The sequence below is a fragment of the Heteronotia binoei genome, chromosome 21 (assembly GCF_032191835.1).
Source record: "Heteronotia binoei isolate CCM8104 ecotype False Entrance Well chromosome 21, APGP_CSIRO_Hbin_v1, whole genome shotgun sequence".
Lineage (NCBI taxonomy): Eukaryota > Metazoa > Chordata > Lepidosauria > Squamata > Gekkonidae > Heteronotia > Heteronotia binoei.
This window is the reverse complement of record NC_083243.1, coordinates 152580992-152599163: the sequence shown is the minus strand read 5'-3', so window position 1 is coordinate 152599163 and position 18172 is coordinate 152580992. Positions and strand designations below refer to the sequence as shown.

Sequence of the window (18172 nt, the reverse complement as noted above, 5' to 3'; positions counted from 1 at the left end):
TTGTCAGTCAGTAGGTTTCCGGTATAAGGTGGTGTCAATGTGTCCATTGTTTATTTTTACAGTGGTGTCCAGAAAATGTATTTCTTGCATAGACTTGTTCATTGTCAGGTTGACGGTAGGGTGAAAGTAATTGAAAGCCTGGTGGAATGCATCCAGGGCTTCTTTACCATGTGTCCAGACCATAACAATGTCATCAGTATAACGCAGGTATAAGGTAGGACATTCCCAAGTCCCTCAGCCTTTCCTCACAGGGCTTGGTCTCCAGGCCTGATCATTCTCATTGCCCTCCTTTGTACCCTCTGCATTCTGTCAACATCCCTCCTGAAGCGAGGACTCCAGAACTGCACACAATACTCCAGGTGTGGCCTGACTATGGAACTATGTCATCTTGCAATTTTGATGTTATGCCTGTTAAACCACCTCAAGATGGCATTTGCCTTTTTTGTTGCTGCATTACACTAGCTGTTCATATTTAACTTATGGTCCAACCATAATGCAAGATATCCCCCATCCAGTATGTATGTTTCTCATTTTTGTTACTGAGATGTAAAACTCGGCATTTATCTTTGTTAAACTGCATCTTGTTCACTTCCGCCCACTTTTCCAGATCTCGTTGAATTCTAACTCTATTTTCTTATGTATTCGTTGCTCCTCCCAATTTGGTGTCATCTGCAAATTTAATGAGTAGCCCATCCACATCCTCATCCAGATCATTGACAAAAATATTGAAAAGTACCAGGCTCAAAACTGAGCTCTGTAGCACCTCACTGGACACCTCCATTCAGATGAAATGCCACTGACAACTACTCTTTGAGTGTGGTTCTCCCTATCCACCTAACTATTCCAGAGACCAGTCAATAGTTCTCTAGTTTACTCATCAGAACATCATGAGGAACCTTGTCAAAAACTTTACTGAAATCAAGGTAAACAACATCAACTGCATTTCCTTGATCCAGTAAGCTCATTACTTTATCAAAGAAGGAAATGAGGTTGATCTCACAGGACCAGTTGGAGACAAATCCATGCGGACTCCCCTGGATCACCATGATGTTCTGTCGGTGCTCACAGATTAATCCAGAGGCAGGTAATGGCAATGTCAGCAGTGACTTGACAGCACAACTCAAGTGCCACATAAAAATAATTTGATACTGTTAGTAAAAATATAAAGATGTAGTAACAAGCTAGTGTTCTCCAAAGCATGTTTGTCTCAATGCCAATTTTAAAATTAAGCAGGAGATGCAAACCAGTGAGATTTCATGGAAGCTTGCTGAGTGAACTTGGGATAGTCACACACTCTGCCTACCCTACCTCACAAGGTTGTTGTGAGGAAATGGAGATAATTACTATAAACTATTTTAGGTCCCTATTGAGAAGAAATAACCTCATCAAGTGCCTTGTGTTGGGATCCCCCCCCCACCGGGTTCTTTTCTATAGGTGGATGAAGACTGCCCAGGGAACCAAGTCTACTAAAGACATGAAGAGAGAACAGTTGCTCTGAACCAAAATTAGTTATTCTTAAATCCATACACAAGCGATACTCAATAGCATATAGAAAATTTCAGTAACATACAAAACCCCCCAATACCTGTTAAGAGTGCACTGTGTATTTAAAATAGAAGGAACATTCCTGTCTGTTCATCAAGGACTCTCACAAGAGTTGCTGGTAAACAGCCCTGAGCAAAAGCAAGCATGGGCAATATATACCTTTTGCACTGTTAATGAAGAAAGTGACGAACTCATCAAGATGCAACCCCGCATATATTGACCCATATGCATTTTGTTCAAGGTCAATTTACTATCTGTTTGGGTCAAGAAACTGCAGATTATTCTGGCATCTCTCAAGTGCTAATCTGGATTTTGTCAGTGGATCACTGAGGCTCTAGACATGTTCTATATCAAGGATACCTCAGGAGCTGGGTAATCTGTGTTTAGGCTTAGAGGCTACTACCATGGCCTTGGAAAAATATAACCTGCTTTTTAGGACAGAGTGCATCATTGTATCCACTCTTGCTTGAAAAAATGTAGCACTTACCGAAACTACAAAGCCTTGTGGGACACTAAACCAAAGAACCATAGAATAGAGGCCAGAACTAATTCAAAAATAGTCCCAGTCTTACTTTCTAACACATTCCCACCTTGCTTGCTCTTTGAGACCATGAGAGAGGTCTTTGCTATACACGTCAATGTACTCCTTAAAGGCTCAAGAACATTGGCTTGCAGTAGTGATTAAAAAGTGGTTTGCAAAACTTCCGGGGAACGTCCCAACCACGTCCCGTAACGGCGGAACCCCAAAGATCAGTTCCTTGATCCGCACAACCCCCTTTCCTGGGCTATGAACTAGTAATGTGACACGATACACGAAGACGTCGGAAATGACGTTAAATTACGAGCCGGAAGCCACCGGAAGGAATTATTGCAAGCGAGGCCGGGCCGGGCTTCCTGCTTGTGCGGGAGCTGAACTTAACGAGCAGGGGGTGGGCGCGGGACCTTTGGCGGGCGGTGGGGAGTGGATTGGGCCTCCCGGTGTCGGGGGAGAGCGGCTGCCGCCATGGCCTTGTCAGAGAGTCAGCTCAAGAAAATGCTGGGCAAGGTAAGGCGAGAGCAGCCAGCCCGCCCGCCCCTCTTAACCGACCTGACTCCGAGCGTAGCTTTAACTCACCGCCGCCTCTCACCTAATCTCCCCCTTCGTATCGAGGCTGTGAATCTCGACGCCGTGTCCTCTTTCGGCCAGAGCCGAAAGATGCGGGGCGGGGTGGTGTTCTCTCCCGGCTTCCTTTCTCCTGTTGCAGGTAGTAAAACCTTCCCTGATTCCTAAAATTTGGAGAAAGCGAAACTGAATCTTTGGCAATACCGGAATGGAGTATGTCTAAATCCGCTGTAGCCCAAAATGTACTAGTCGGCAGTCAGTTAAATAATCAAGTCTGCCACCCTTTTCACTAGCCGCTCTCTTTAGCCGTCAAATCTCCATACCAGTTCTTTAAGACTTTCCTTATTTTAAGCATCTGGTGATTTAGTCACACATTGCGCCTAACTCATACGGTTGTTTTGAGGATAAAATGGAGGAGAGGAGAGCAGTGGTAACTGCTTTAGGCCCCCATTTCAGAGGAAGTTGGAGTAACTAAATAACTAAAGTAAATGAAATAACTAAATACATGAAATAAATGGATGGTTTTTTAATAGATAGCACATATATAATGGGATGGTGAACATAAAAAACAACTTTTTAACCATTGTGGTGCTTCAAATATACATGCTGCATTGCAACACTGAAAATGAAAACATTCCTATTATGAAGTTTAGTTCTGTAATTATAACGGAATATAGTGGAAACATTCATCATTACATATAAACTTGTGCTGCCATTGTAGGTCCTATGTCAGCATATATAGACAATTTTTAACCCATAATTAATGTATACAAATAAATATTTTACCAAGTTAATTTTATACTGGTTTAGTTCCATTAATTTTAATGGAATTTAAATATTAAATTATGTGTTTACAATTGCAGCCTTAATCTCTGAGCTCTCAGTTGGATGAAAGTAGTTTCTACACAGAACCTTAAATACTTTGGATTTCAGGGTCAGTTGTTTTGATCCCGCACTCTTAGATGCATATGCTCCTGTGAGCATACATATTATCTGAGTCTTAAGTAATTCATCATAGGTTCACCTGGCAAGTAGATCAGAAATCCTGCTAACTACATTGCTAAAAGTTGAATGAATAGGAGGATGTAGAGCACAAAAAATGGAGCATGAGCTGATTATAAACCTGTGGTTATTTTAATCTACAGTAGAGAATTCAGACTTAATGTGGATTGGAACAGTTTCTTCTTTTTGTGCTTAGAAGTATAAATAAAAGTTTGTAGATAATGGCTAGGCAGTTTCAACAAAAGCAAGTATAAAATTCTGTTTTTGGAGATTTATCATTCTATCAAGTTCTTGATAAACTAGGTCAGAATATTGGGAATTGTTCAAGAGCATTTTAAATATTTTTCATTCTAGTGCTTGGTAGAATTTGATTGGTATTCATACTCTGTTTTTAATTATTATACCTTCTTTCTTTATGAAAGTACGGGTCATCTTCCATTACCTGCATGGAAATATATATATTGGCAATTAACAAACCATGGAGTCTGTTGATTTGTGTGAGCTGCTAGCTGACTCTTAAAACTTCTCTACATTAGTAGCTCACAGAGCACAGGGGCTTTTTTTATAACGGCAAAGGAAATCTTGTGGTGGCAATGATGCCTCTGACAGTGGCTTGCTGAAAAGAGATGGTGGCTCAGATAGACTGAACAGCAGAGAGGCAACTTAGGTGCAGAGTCCAGTACTGGTATTGTTGAAAGTAGGGAACAGAAGTTTGAAGAACAGGATAGGTAGAATGAAGGAGGGAAACAATAGGCTTACCTAGGACCAACCTGGAAGAAAGACGTTCATAGATATATATTTTGATTTACAGATAATGTATATCATCTTGACGCCTCACACCTTGTTTTGGATAATTGTGTAATGTTAATTAATCATGCATAGTAAAGGTTTTCAAGCTGCTAAATGATCTAGTCCAAGAGTGGCCAAACTGTGGTTCGGGAGCCGCATGTGGTTCTTTCACACATATTTTGTGGCTCTCTTAAGCCCCCATTGGCTGGCTTGGAGAAGGCATCTATCTCCATCTGCTCATCGAATGTGTTGGAGACCTTCTTGTTGAGGCTGAGTTTGATGGTGAGAGGGATGTCACTATGTGTGTCCATGGGCCCCAAGCATACAGTTGGTGGCTTGGAGAACATATTTAAAGTTGCTTTCTTTCCACCTCTCCCTCCCCCCACCTTGGTGGGGAGGGCGGGATATAAATAAAAATTTATTATTATTATTTGCCTTCCTTGCAGCTCTCAAACATCTGACATTCATGTCTTGTTTATTCTATATGACTCTTTCGTTAAGCAAGTTTGACCACCCTTGATCTAGTCCATTATTCTTTTGTCCCTAAACAAATATTTCATGAGTCAACCTGATAGTATGGATGTAGATCTTTTTTACTTCCCACAGGTGGTGTGAAGTGTCACTAGGAGTCTTATAGATAAAATGGCACAGGGGGCTACAGTGAGGTGAGGGGATTGAGAAAAATTACTCATTGCTCTTCTACTAGCAGAGATCCCACTTGAGCAAGACGTTTCACTGACTGAAGAAAGAAATGTTGCAATTTTTGTCAAATTTCCTCTCTTATTACAAGCCCCACTCCGTTGCCTGGCATTTTGTCTACAAAGTTCCATATGTATACTGTCAGGTTTTTGGAGATTGCAAGAGACTGTGGGGACTAGGGAGTGCTGGAAGGTCTATATTTGGAAACTTCTTTTGCTCCCATTTAATTAGGATCCAACCCTTTGTTTACACATTTTTATATTAGAGAAACACAGTTGCTTAGCTGTAATTCAAAGAAAGTTCTTGCTTCTGTAGAATGGAATGTGCACAGTTACATGGAAAGTAGTGTGTACTAAATTCAGTGTTTAGAATAATATATCGGAAACCCTAATACAGCTTGGGCTTGTTGTTGACTAAATCATGATTAGGATTGCACATGAACCAGGCTGCTATTAAAGATTTATGATGTTATGCAAACTTTGCATTAATTTACAAAGGTGCCTGGTTTATTTCTGCAACTGCTTCTGTTTACTTAAAGATAATACAAATGGAGTATCGGAGTGTAGATTTTACTATTTCCATGAGTTGTTGATCTTTACCATTTTTTTCCAGTACAAGTACAGAGACTTAACTGTTCAAGAAACCATTAGTGTTATTACCCAGTACAAAGACCTTAAGCCTGTAATGGATGGCTATGGTAAGTTAATCGTCACCTCCATTTTTCATGTGCTATATAGCAGGGGTGCTGAAATTCAGCTAGCTTTTGGCATCTTCTTTATTAATGCCAAAATAAATTAGTTGCCATGTTGCATCAGCAACTTTTGTGTTGCAGTTGAAAATGTTGAAGCTGAGCAAGATTCATTAAAATGTGATAGAAACATCTTATCTGTGAAAAAATACCTACAGAACCTGGAATTGGAACCCACCATCAGCAGTTGAGGCTCTCATGGAAAAACAGGCTTTGCTCGCTTTCCTCTTATTGCAGCTGCCTTGTATTGTCTAGCTTTTTGTCCACATGGGTCCCCTAATTTTAGTGCTCACAGGCATCTGTGAGAAGAAGGTGGGTGAAATTCTCCAGTGATTTCTGTCAGTGCTGCATGGGGTCTTACCTTTTGGTTGTTCTTAAAATTTTTGTAGGCTTTCTTAATGCTGTCTTGACAGTTGTTTTTCTTTCAAAAAGGTGCTCCTGATCACAGTACTTGACAACATGAATAACCTTTATTGCATTTGTCCCTTTGTCCTTGAGTGTATGGGGCAGATCTGCCATAGTAGAATAAGCTATTTCTCGTTATTGTTCTTGAAGGTGCTTGCTTATATATACTATGCAAAAACATTTTGAGATTTGTATATGCAAAATGAATACATTGAATATTATTCTTTTCAGTGTTTAATGATGGTTCATCAAGAGAATTGATGAGCCTTACTGGAACAATTCCTGTGATTTACAGAGGTAAGAGCATGCCTTCCTTGTAGATTACCTGAAATGACTGAAAAGCATTTTTTCACCATACCTTCTGCCCCACACTTTTCTTGTTTTGTAACTAGGGTATGTTCTATTATGATACTGGGAAGCATCTAAGGCACAGTGACAGGGAACCTGCTTCATGTGCAGAAGGTCTCAGGTTCACTTCCTAGTTTTCTCTGGCTAAACAAAACAAAGATTTAAAAAAAGGTAAAGGTAGTCCCCTGTGCAAGCACCATCATTTCCGACTGTGGTGATGTTGCATCATGACGTTTTCACAGCAGGTGGTTTGCCATTGGCTTTCCCAGTCAGGTGAAGGTAGTGCAAGCACTAGGGGACTACCCTTACCTTCTCCTGGCTAAACAAAACAAAAATTTTAAGAAGGTAAAAGTAGTCTCCTGTGCAAGCATCAGTCATTTCCGACTCTGTGGTGACGTCGCATCCCGATGTTTTCACAGCAGACTTCTTTTATGGGGTGGTTTGCCATTGCCTTCCCCAGTCATCTACACTTTACCCCCAGCAAGCTGAGTACTCATTTTACCAACCTCAGACGGATGGAAGACTGAGTCAGCCTTGAGCCGGCTACCTGAATCCAGCTTCCGCCAGGATCGAACTCAGGTCATGAGCAGAGCTTAGACTGCAGTACTGCAGCTTACCACTGTGCGCCACGGGGCTCTAAAAGCAAAGATAGGAACAGTGAAATGGAAAACCACTGCCAATCAAAGCAGGCAGTACTGACCAAGATAGAACAGTGCTCTGACTTCTGTGTAAAGTGATTTCACGTGTCTTTGTGACATGGATGTGCTGAGGTGTACAGATGTCCAAATTTTGTCATAATTATTTTTCCTAAATCAGTAAGTATAACGAATACAAGATTTCCTTACCAAATAGATTGGGGGAAGGAGAGGCGGAAAGAAAGCAACTTTAAATGCATTCTACAAGCAACCAACTGTTTTAGCTTGGCGAAGTGATTTAAAGAGACAAATGCCTTCTCCTAGCCAGCCAACAGAGTGATGGGGGCTTCAAGAGCCACACAATATGTGTGAAAGAGCCACATGTGGCTCCTGAGCCACAGTTTGGCCATCTTTTCAATAGGCAGACCAAGGCAGTTGCCTATGGTGCAGGATGTGGGGGGCACCAAATTGAGACACACACCCCGCCTCCTGGACAATGGGTATCTCCCGGGAAGAGAGGCCCTCTCAGAGCTGGGCAGAGGCTGTGTGCCACCTGGCTGCTGTCCAGTCCTTTCCATGGTGCCTACCCCACTCCACGTGCACCCTGCCCCCCCGCAGGCAAAGCTGGAGGGCAGGGATGGTGCGTGCAGAGGCACAGCAAGGCTTTGAGTGGCGCAGAGAGGATGTGCACTGCCTGGCTGCCATCACTCTGCTTCCGCTTCTGGAAGGTAAAGCAATAGTGGCTGAGTGGTGTGCTACCTCTTTGCGCTGCTCAGAGCCTTACTGTGCATGCCCTCCCCGCCCTCCAGCTTTGCTTGTGGGGTGTGGGGCCTTGCCTAGGGTACCAGATGCCCTAGGGCTGCCCTTGTTTGCACCCTTCATAAAGCTGTCACTGAAAGTTGAAGGACCTTCTGATTGGCGTGAGTATCTGCTGCCAGAAAAGAAAATTGGCTGCTTCCCATATGCACTTTTACAATAATAGTGTCTCTATAGATCCTGCCACTGTTGGGAATTATAAAAAACAAATAGCAGATATTGTAATGTCATTATATAAAATGCAGTTCTTCACTGTGTTAATTTAAAGAGCTGGAGAAAGTACAGAAATAGCCAATTAAAATAGTCAGGGTTTGGACATCTTGATTTTTTTTTTAGAGCAAGCGGAAGAAGAATGGAGGATAAGGTGTATAAAACTATAAAATGTGGAAAGATTAAGCAGCTTCTCAATGCTAGAGCTGTCATTTAATGAAAGTAAATAGCATTGGACTGAAGATAAAAGAAAGTACTTCCTGTTAACACTTAGCTGTGAGATTCATTACTTCAAGATACATCAATAGCTATATTTTGATGACTTTAAAAATAAGTGAATTTATTATATCTGTCAGTGGTTGTTAGCCATAAAGTTTAGTGGAGCCTCTATAATCAGATACAGTATGCTTTTGAGTACCGTATGCTTGGGATAAGTAATCAGACCTTCTTTGTGGGGTTCCAGGAAATCTAGTTGGTTACTCTTAGAAACAGCATGCTGAACCAGAAGTATCTTACAGTGCAGTCCTAAACAGTTATTCTCTCATAACTCAGTGAGTTTAGATAGTGGAACTTTACTTTGGATTACAGTGTTAGCCTAGTTTAAGAAATCATGTTAATAGATTTGTCTGTGTTGTATATCATGCTTAGGGGGGAAATCATTGTGTGTGCTTTTTTTACCTCTTTAGGCAACACATACAATATCCCAATATGCCTGTGGTTGTTGGATACATATCCATTCAACCCCCCCATCTGTTTTGTTAAACCCACTAGTTCAATGACAATTAAAACTGGGAAACATGTTGATGCAAATGGAAAGATATATCTTCCGTATCTACATGAGTGGAAGCATGTAAGTATAATGTTATCATTTAAATTAGTCCTGGGTTTCTTTTACCATTGAAGAATTGTTATTATTTCCTATCTTAAAATTAAAATTCAGATTAATTGTACCTAAGTTAATGCGATACAGATTGGATCATATAAACCTCAAGTATAATGGTTCCTTCTGATGCTGATCTTTCCAGCCTCCCCATTCCCCAATCATTCTCTCTGAAAACCTGGTGTTGTGGGTTTTGGAAAATTCATGCTCAAAGTGCCGCATAATATAAGAACGGAATGAGGGGGGGATTTAGGCAAAATTGCTTCTCTTCACTCTTCTGCTAGCAGAGTTTCTTTCACATAAGACAATCCCACCCTACCCTGTGAGTGGGCTCAAGGTGGCTTACAACATGAACCCAGCAATAAAACCATGCATTAAATTAATCAAATCAGTTAATTGAAACATTATCAATAACAAATCAATTGATTTAAATACTTACCACCAGTTCAACAAATATTTTCCTTATTTCAGTGCAGGCTGAGTCCATGGAAGGGGGGTGATGACCAATACTCCCTCTAAGCTGTGGAGTCTTGTGAGCAAAATTCTACTTTGTGAGCTACTGGCATTGAAGTTGTGATCTACTGCACAAATTAGCTTGCTCTGGGGGCCATTTTTCCTGAGCTAAGACAAAAAATGTGTGAGCCAGAGGCTAAAAAACTGTGAGCTAGCTCACACCAACTCAGCTTAGAGGGAATACTGGTGGTGACATGTTCTAACTAGAATAAATCTCTCTTCTGACACTCATGATGTAAATAGTGCCAAGTCACTTGAAGCAGGGGAGGCTGCAGTACTTTGACGTGCAGCTCCTCAACCAAAGGCCTGGCAGAACAATTCCATTCTACAGGCCCTGTGGAATTGCAGTAAATCCTGCAGAGCTCTGATCTCAATTGGGAGCATATTCCAGCAGGCTGGGACCATGGTCAAGGCAAAGTGGATGTCTTTTGGGCTGGGGACTATTAAGCGGTGCTGGTCTGAAGAGTGCAGGGCTCTTCAGGGCACATATGGTGAGAGACAGTCCCATACCATAACCTTAAACCTGACTCTGTACTTGACTGGCAACCGGTGCAGCTGGCGCAACACTGGCTGAGAGTGCATCTGTACAGACGTCTCAGCAGGCACACTGCTGAATTTTGTACCAGCTGGAGCTTCCAAGTCAGGTTTAAGGGTAGCCCAGTGTAGAGCAAGTTGCAGTAATGAAGCCTGGAAGTGGCCGTTGCATGGATCTCTGTTGCCAAGTCATGGGAAGAGAGGTAAGGAACCAATTGCCTGACCAGTTGAAGATGGGAAAAGGCTGATGGTGAAATGGTTTGTTGGCTTTCTGAAATGCAGCTAGAAAAAGTGCTACCCTGCAGGACTCTTTCAAGCAGTCCAGGTTCTAGAACTGTACTATACAGAAGACACATACACTCTGACTTCGGGGCGTTTACCAAAAGAACTGCTGGAGGGGTCTTAATTGGTTCACAGTTCCATAAGGGAGAGGTGGACTTTGAGAGATGTGAGCTTCAGGTCATAAAGGATTTTAAAGAAGAGAACTATCCTGAATTGGGCCTGGAATCAAACTGGTAACTATAGCAGTTCTTTCAAAACTAGTTTAATATCTTGCTGCCTAGCCCCAGCTAAAAGACAGGAAGCTGGGTTTTTTTTTACCAGCTTAGCTTTGGAGTTGTCTTTGAGGGCAGCCCTACATAGAACACGTAATAGTAATCTGATCTAGGAGTTAAACATGGAGTGTCATAATTCAGTCAGGAAGGGAGGGTATTTTCTGAAAAAAATGCTAACTGAAAGAAGACACCTGAGTAGCAGACTGTTTTTCCAGAAACAATGGGGAATTGGGGAGAGACCCTCGTTCTTTCGTTTGATCATCTAAGAGCACCTTCGTTCTCTCCAAGATATATTGTGCCATCTTAATTGGCTGTAATAAATTCTCTGTACGTCTGTATATCTGTGTCTATTCTATATTCACAGTATAATCAACATGAATGGCAGGCCAGAGGAAATACAGCAGCCCAATCACAGTTCTCTCTGGCCAACTAGTCCATTCTGGTTATACAATCTTGTGCTGGTGCACTTAATGGACAGTGTTCTAGGTCACAGATTGTATACTGTAGCTGAAGGATAGTGGAAAGGAATGGATAAAGGATCAATAAGGCATATGGAGGGATATGTGCCCACTACATTACAGTAGTGTTTACAGGGTGACCAATAATTGATGAGTGGCTTGTTTTCAAAGGTCATTCTAAAGGTGTTTGAAGATGTAAAGCAAGGGCTTAACCTCTTTTTTGAATATTTAGAATACAGTGTTTGTGTATACTGGACACAAAAATACATCTTATCATTTGCAGAAACAGTTTTCCTAATTATAGGGGGTTGGATCCAAATCTCTGCAATCCAGTCTTTCCTCTTGCAGCCCATTGAGGCCTCCCTGCGAAATTCTTTTCCTGGGGCCTAAGGGGACCTTCAGGAATAGCATGGAGGGGGGCAAAATGGCAGGTATGGGGGTGGAATCAGCCAGAATCACTCTTCTCCTCTGACAGGGAAAATGCTGTTTTGACAGCATGATTGCCATTACGCCAGCTAAACAGCAGCTTTGGGTGTTTGAGGATTCTGTCCTTTGCTCAGCAAAATACTACTCTGATATCTTTAATTGTTCCTGTTTCCAGACAATAATGTGGATAGAATTTCCTAATGATACGAGGTGTGGCACTGTTTTAATGTGCCTTCCCCATTTTCACTGGTTCTGATTGAGCATCCTTTGGGAGTAGCTTTGAAAACCTTTTTATATTCTTTGTGTAAAAAAATCAATCTATTGTAATCCCAAGATCTTAGCTCTGGTTTATAAAGTTTTCATGAAGCTTGGTCTTTTAAAGAAGAGCAAAAGTCATTTTCGTGCATGGGCATTCTTGCTCTGTTTTCTACTGAGAGCTAGCTTGCAAATAAAATTAGTCGCTGTGCATCATTATAGTTCATTGAACAGAGCTCAGTTTCTCATCAGCATTTCCCAGAAAGACGTTAACCTTTTAAATTTGACAGCTCTTGCCAGCTGAATTGAGCTAAACAAGGCTGAAACTTATAAACAGAAAGAATAGCCAGCTGACACTCAGCAGCTAAGTGGTGAGACCTTGTCATTGTTATTGGATAATGAAGTTATCTTTGGATGAAGAAAAGACCAATATGCTTTCATTTGCTCTTCCCCTAGCCACAGTCTGATTTGATAGGACTGATTCAAGTTATGATTGTGGTGTTTGGAGAAGAACCTCCTGTCTTTTCTCGGCCTACTATTTCAGCATCTTACCCTCCTTACCCGGCAACAGGACCACCAAACAGTAAGCTGATTATGCCTTATTATATGTATGAATAAAGCAGTAAAGTAGGAAAAGAACATTTGGGGGTTTTGTGGAAGGATTCTAGTAATTGTAACATTTATCTGTTCTGAGAGTTAAACAATGTGAGTGATAGAATCCCTCATAGTTTGTTTTTTAAAAAAATCTGATTTGCTTATTATATATCTGCCCTATTCCTCCTGTAGAACTAAATGCAGCTTAAATGAGCCTTTTAAATCATGGAAGAGGCATGTAAGGAAAAGGTTGAATGTTCCCTTCCCCATATCTCTTCTCTGATCTTCAAGGGAGTTGAATAGTGCTGCTAACTTCAAAAGTACAAGAGATCCTAATTACAGATTTCCATGTATCTACATGTACTGTTAAGTTGCTGCTTGAAATAACTTTCTGTGTGTATGTGCCTGGGGATGGTGGTGGACTAGTCCAATCAATGATCAGTGCCGCCTGACATCTTGTCTTGGGGCAGTGTGTCGGCCTCCATGTTTCAGAGGCTTTAACATTACAGAATATATAAACAGTGCTCTGACCACCAGTAGCTTATCATGGCGAACATGTTAATATCTTATGAGTAAAGATTTCTGTGAAATACGTCAAGTTTTTTTTTCTATGCTTACTTCCATTAACCCACATTTGCTCTGATTCATTCATCCATTAACCCAGCCTTTTGTTTGAAATCTTATGCCACTGTCATTATGAACAGCTGTCCTTAATATACAATTATGATTATTTTACCCTTGTCAGAACTGTATCAGGCCTTCTCATTCCTGTGCTAGTTTTTTTTAATTAATAGCAAAACAGCAGAGAAATTATCCTGTTAGTTTCTAACATCTTTCATTACACTCATATTTTATTATTTTTTTTGTTTTATTTCTATAAACAGCAGTTAATTGGGGTTCTATAAACATAAAACTATAAAATAATTGGAGCTATGAAACAAAAGAAGTCTGATGGAAGCACCTTATCCAACTAGTTTACAAACCAAAATAGCATTGTACAGATACTGTAGACAGGCAACAATTATCACCATATTCTACATGGTGTTTGATCAATTGTAAGAATGTACTTCATCCAGCCATATATTTTAGATGCCAGAACGGGGGAAAAATGACAGGACTGGAAATGTTTGGAAAAGGCCTCTCTATAAGCCTTAATTAAAAAGTTATTAAAGAACTGCAATATGTAACTTATGAATAAGAAAGGAAAGAAAAATTAGAGGAGCTGTTTCAGACCTCCCACACTTGATTTTCTAAATGTTTAGATTTAATTTTATGGGTTGGATCTTTAACCAGAAAGGCCCTTGGGCTTGCTTTGAGGAGGGTGGACAGCTTTTGTCAATTTCCTGTTCTCATTAGAGACCCCTTACATCATATGTTATACCTCTGACTCCCAGGAGCTCTTTTTGAGGGCATATGGGGGCTGAAGCAGAAAGGGAATGGTGGGAAGGGTGCTTTCTGCAAGCAGAGCTTTACTCTCAGTCCTTTGGTTCTAACTTGTGTCTTATGTCATCTGCTTTGACACCTTGTACATTTTAAAACTTATTTGGGTGCCAATTTACCTACAGGACATCAGAAAAAAAGATTTACACGGTCATTCTGAAGACTTCAAATAGGCAGTGGTTCTTGACACAAAACTACATGGCACTAATCACACAGTGTTTCTTTCTAGTCTGTTTATATCTGATTCAGCAAACTGTCTGAAAAATGCTACAGTTTTCCTAGTGATTTTGAATAGACAATAATCAAAAATAATTGGTCCCGATTTGCTGCTATGCTACTGCACCAAAGCCAGCGATGTTCTGGTTACCTTTCCTTTGTAGCTCTTTATGATAGAAAGTGCCTCAATTTTTGTATTGTGGAGTTTGCAGTCACTTTCATTGTTCTCTTGACATAACATTCAGCGAATCTATTTTGATTTTCCACATTAAATATGCTTTATAGCACTAATAGGAGTAATAACTGCTCAAAACTGCTCAACTTTTCCCCTTTGTGTTTCAGAAGATAAGCAAACTGCTAGATGAACATTAACTTGCTGCTGTGCAAGCAGTAAAGCTTTTTGGAACAGATTCTACACTGATAATCTATGAGTGGCTTCTTAGGCCAAGATCATGGTCAATAGGTTAGACATTATAGCCTAGTGAAAGCTCCATATTCAAAAGCAGCATACAACAAAATATGTTGTTGGGAACAAATAGAGGGGAGCTCTTGTCTTTGTGACTTATTGCAAGCTCTGCAGAAGCATCTGGCTATCTCTTAAACAGGGTACAGGTCTAGATCCAGGAGAGTTCTTACGTACTCAGCTGTAAGATAGCTAACATATAAACAGTAAAAGTAATGTCTTGTATATAATGGCTGCTTTCTGCTGTTATGAGGATGCTTCTACTAGCAAGGGTAGGGAAAATCTGCTTGGCATGTTGGAGGTCCCGGTTTCAGTCCCTGGCATCATCAGCTAAAAGATCCTCTACCTCAGACCCTGGAGAATTGGTTACAGAGAAGGCAATACTGACCTTGATGCAGCAGTGGTTTGACTCAGTACAAGGCAATTCTGTATGATGAACACTGCTCATGTTTTCAACTATAAGTTCCTCAATCTTGCCAGAGTTCTTTTTAGCTTCATAAAGTACACCTAGACATTGGTTTGTATCTAAAGAACCTCAGCTGGCAAGAGAGCTCATGGAATGGGGCATTCCAGCCTTCTTCCTTTCATTGCCTTCCAGCCTTCTTCCTTTCTACTAAGCCCCTTGAAATTCTGTTTCTGTGCGCCACTGTACCCTTATAAGCAGCAAAAATGGCAGTTTAGAAGGAACCAGTTTAGAAGGAATCAGTGAAAAATATGCTCTAGTCTTTGATGGAATTGAAGGATGGTTCAAACTCCTACACAGAAGAAGCTGGCCCCGGGATCTGGCATGCCAGGGGAGATCTTTCTCTCCCTATGCACCCAGACCCAGCTGGAAGAGTTTCTGTGGGATGGCTCAAATTGCCCCACAGATGAAGCTGGTCCCAGGATCTTTCATGTGGGGAGAGAGAGACTGCCCCATGGCACCCAGTCCCAGCCATGGAAGTGACCTTCCAAGCAGGGTAAAAGGAAACAGGTTAAAGGGATGTTGGATGTTTCTGCCTGGCAGCAAGGCTTGCTTGCTGGCCCTTCTTTTAGGGAGAAATGCCTGACAGCTTTTCAGCCACCCCCAAGTGGGGTGAAGGGAAAGGGCAGGGTTAAAGGGAGGCCGGTCATTTCTGCCTGGCAGAAACATCTGAGAGCCTTTCAGTCACCTCCTTTCCTTTACCCCCCTTCCAAGCAAAGCAAAGTGAAAGGGGAGAGTTAAAGGGAAGCAGGGTATTTTTGCCTGGCAGCAGGACCAGTGCACCAGCCCCACTGTCAGGTACAAATGCCTGAGAGTCCTTTAACCCCTCCCTTCCCCTTCACCAGGCTTTCAAGCAGATGAAACGAATGGGACGAGTTAAATGCTCTGAAGCAGCCGATTCATTCACCCAGAAGTGAGTAAGCTTGCTCTGGTTCAATATAGTTAGGGCTGCTGGAATGAATGCCAAAATTTTTGTGGTGTTTATCGGGCCAGCCATATTGGTAGAGAATCTGATTCAGCTGAATAAATATCCAAAAAATGCCAATAAAGCATGTTTTGGGGTATTTTTTTACTTGGTATATACCGAGTTCACCCACCTAGTAGTGACCACAGATAGAGATTATCAGTAGCACGATCTAGTCTGTGGAATGCTTTCCCCCTTGAGGCTTGCTTGGTTCTTATCTACTCTTTTAGGCACCATACCAAAACATTATCTTGACTAATTTTTTTGAAGACATGACAGTGCATGGCCAGTAGTACAACCAGAATCGTCACCAGAGCAGAAAAGGATTCTAAAATCTCACTTTCAGTAGCCTAGAACTCCAGTCAGAGCTTCAGCTTGTTGTTAATGTGTACAATACCATGACAGTTTGCCTTCTTTATGGGGTGAATTGGAACAGAATACCATATTCAAAGTTGCCTATGTGAATAACTGTTGTGATGTGTGCTCATCTCTGGCTTTCTGTTGTACAAACATACACTGAAAGTATTGAAAAATAACATGACATTGTCCTTGGGGATTTATATGTTTCATGTACTGTAGAGTTATAACCTAATTGTGTAAATTAACTGTTGTTAATTACCCAAAGTCATCAACATCCCATAGATATCTTTCCATTTCTGTTTGTATAGACAACTCTGCAAATGAGTGTAACCTTGGAGCTATGCGCATACATGTATTTTAAAAATCTGCATTAATATGCAAACTAAACAATTAAATATTAAAATTGTCCCCTTTTTAGTGCATTGCCTCTTGTTAGAATGATCATATGACCACAGTTAGCGAGGCTTATTATTATAGGGAGTCCAGCAGAAGTATAGAATGGCATCGTAGTGAATGCTGTACCATTACCCTCTGTGCAGAAGTAGATAAAAGCAACTCATACAGGTCAAAATCCTTTCTTTATTGGAGGAGTAGACTAGTGCTCATGTGTTCCACTTCTAAGATGTTCAAATAATATTTGCAGCATGCTGTCTAATTACTTCCATTCTATCCTCATTAATAGTGGGAAGTTTTTGTATTCTTCTTTACAATACATAGCTCCTGGACAAATGCTTAACCATCACAGGGAGCCACATCAACATTATTAACTAGCATTATTAATATAATAACATTATTATTAGCAGTAAGGATGAGCATGAACCAGGAAAATGTGGTTCATGGCTCTGCAAACCCCATTGAAAGGGACTGCAGTAATTTTAAATGGGGTTTGCAGAAAGCCTGAATAACAGCTGAGTGAAAGGGAGCATCTCGCTTCCCACTGCTCAGCTGTTGTGGGCTGTCTTGCTCAGTTTCTTTAAACTTTAAGGACAGGCCTAAAATGCTCAGCTGTTTTTGCGGCTTTTGTGGGGAAGGGAAAGCAGGAGTTTAAAGGGACTTCTTGCTTTCTGCTCTATCCACGAACTGTCCACAATGTTGGGGGCTTCAGTTGCAGCTTTGGTGGCCAGTCTATACCAGGACTTGCAGACGAGGGATGGAGACTCCAGAAGGGCCTGAAATACAGAATGGTTTGCTCTGACCTCTGTGCCTTTGTTCAGCAGGCTGTGGCAGAATGGTTGGCTCTTTGCTCCCCCCCACCCTTGCTTTGTTTAGTGGATGTCTGATGTGTCGGTTCTGTTGCATGCTTTGTTGCAGCCTTTATGAGGGGGGTTGGGACATCAGGCCAGAGCCAAATTTACGGAGGCTGAGCTAAATTGACAAAGACTGTGGGGTTGCCTGATTATGTCTCCCCTGGTCTGAGGGCCCCCATAATGGGTCTTGTTGGAGCTATTCCACGTTATGCTCCGTTTGGGGGCTGATACCTGGCTCCAGCCCTTAGGTGGCAAGGGAACCACACAGTGAGGAACACTCACCTGGACTTGCCATCCCATGGTGCTCCCCTGGCAGGCAGGTTGGTGAAGTGTTGATATTGACTGACAGGTTGCCCAATTACGAATCCTGTCCTGTGCTGCACGCACCAATGCCACTACAATTAAATGCTCTTACAATAAAAGCTGTAGCCATTTTCTGTCTCATGTTAACATGGTCTTGTGTCATTCTTCCCATCTGCCTCACTCCCTCTCTTGTTCTTTGACCA

The 18172-nt window shown here is 41.4% G+C and overlaps 1 protein-coding gene across 3 annotated transcripts in view; it reads left to right on the top strand.

Annotated features, from left to right (window-relative positions):
- The first annotated feature begins 2347 nt into the window (after window positions 1-2347).
- Window positions 2348-18172, top strand: part of TSG101 (tumor susceptibility 101) — a 40220-nt gene continuing 24395 nt past the window's right edge. For 2 of the 3 annotated variants that reach the window (XM_060263225.1, XM_060263222.1), the window contains exons 1-5: window positions 2348-2590; window positions 5750-5834; window positions 6522-6587; window positions 8986-9149; window positions 12376-12502. In XM_060263225.1, the coding sequence (XP_060119208.1) occupies window positions 2549-2590; window positions 5750-5834; window positions 6522-6587; window positions 8986-9149; window positions 12376-12502 (484 nt within the window). In that variant the 5' untranslated portion in view covers window positions 2348-2548. The remainder of the gene's footprint in view (window positions 2591-5749; window positions 5835-6521; window positions 6588-8985; window positions 9150-12375; window positions 12503-18172) is intronic. The other variant, XM_060263224.1, reaches the window with a different exon arrangement.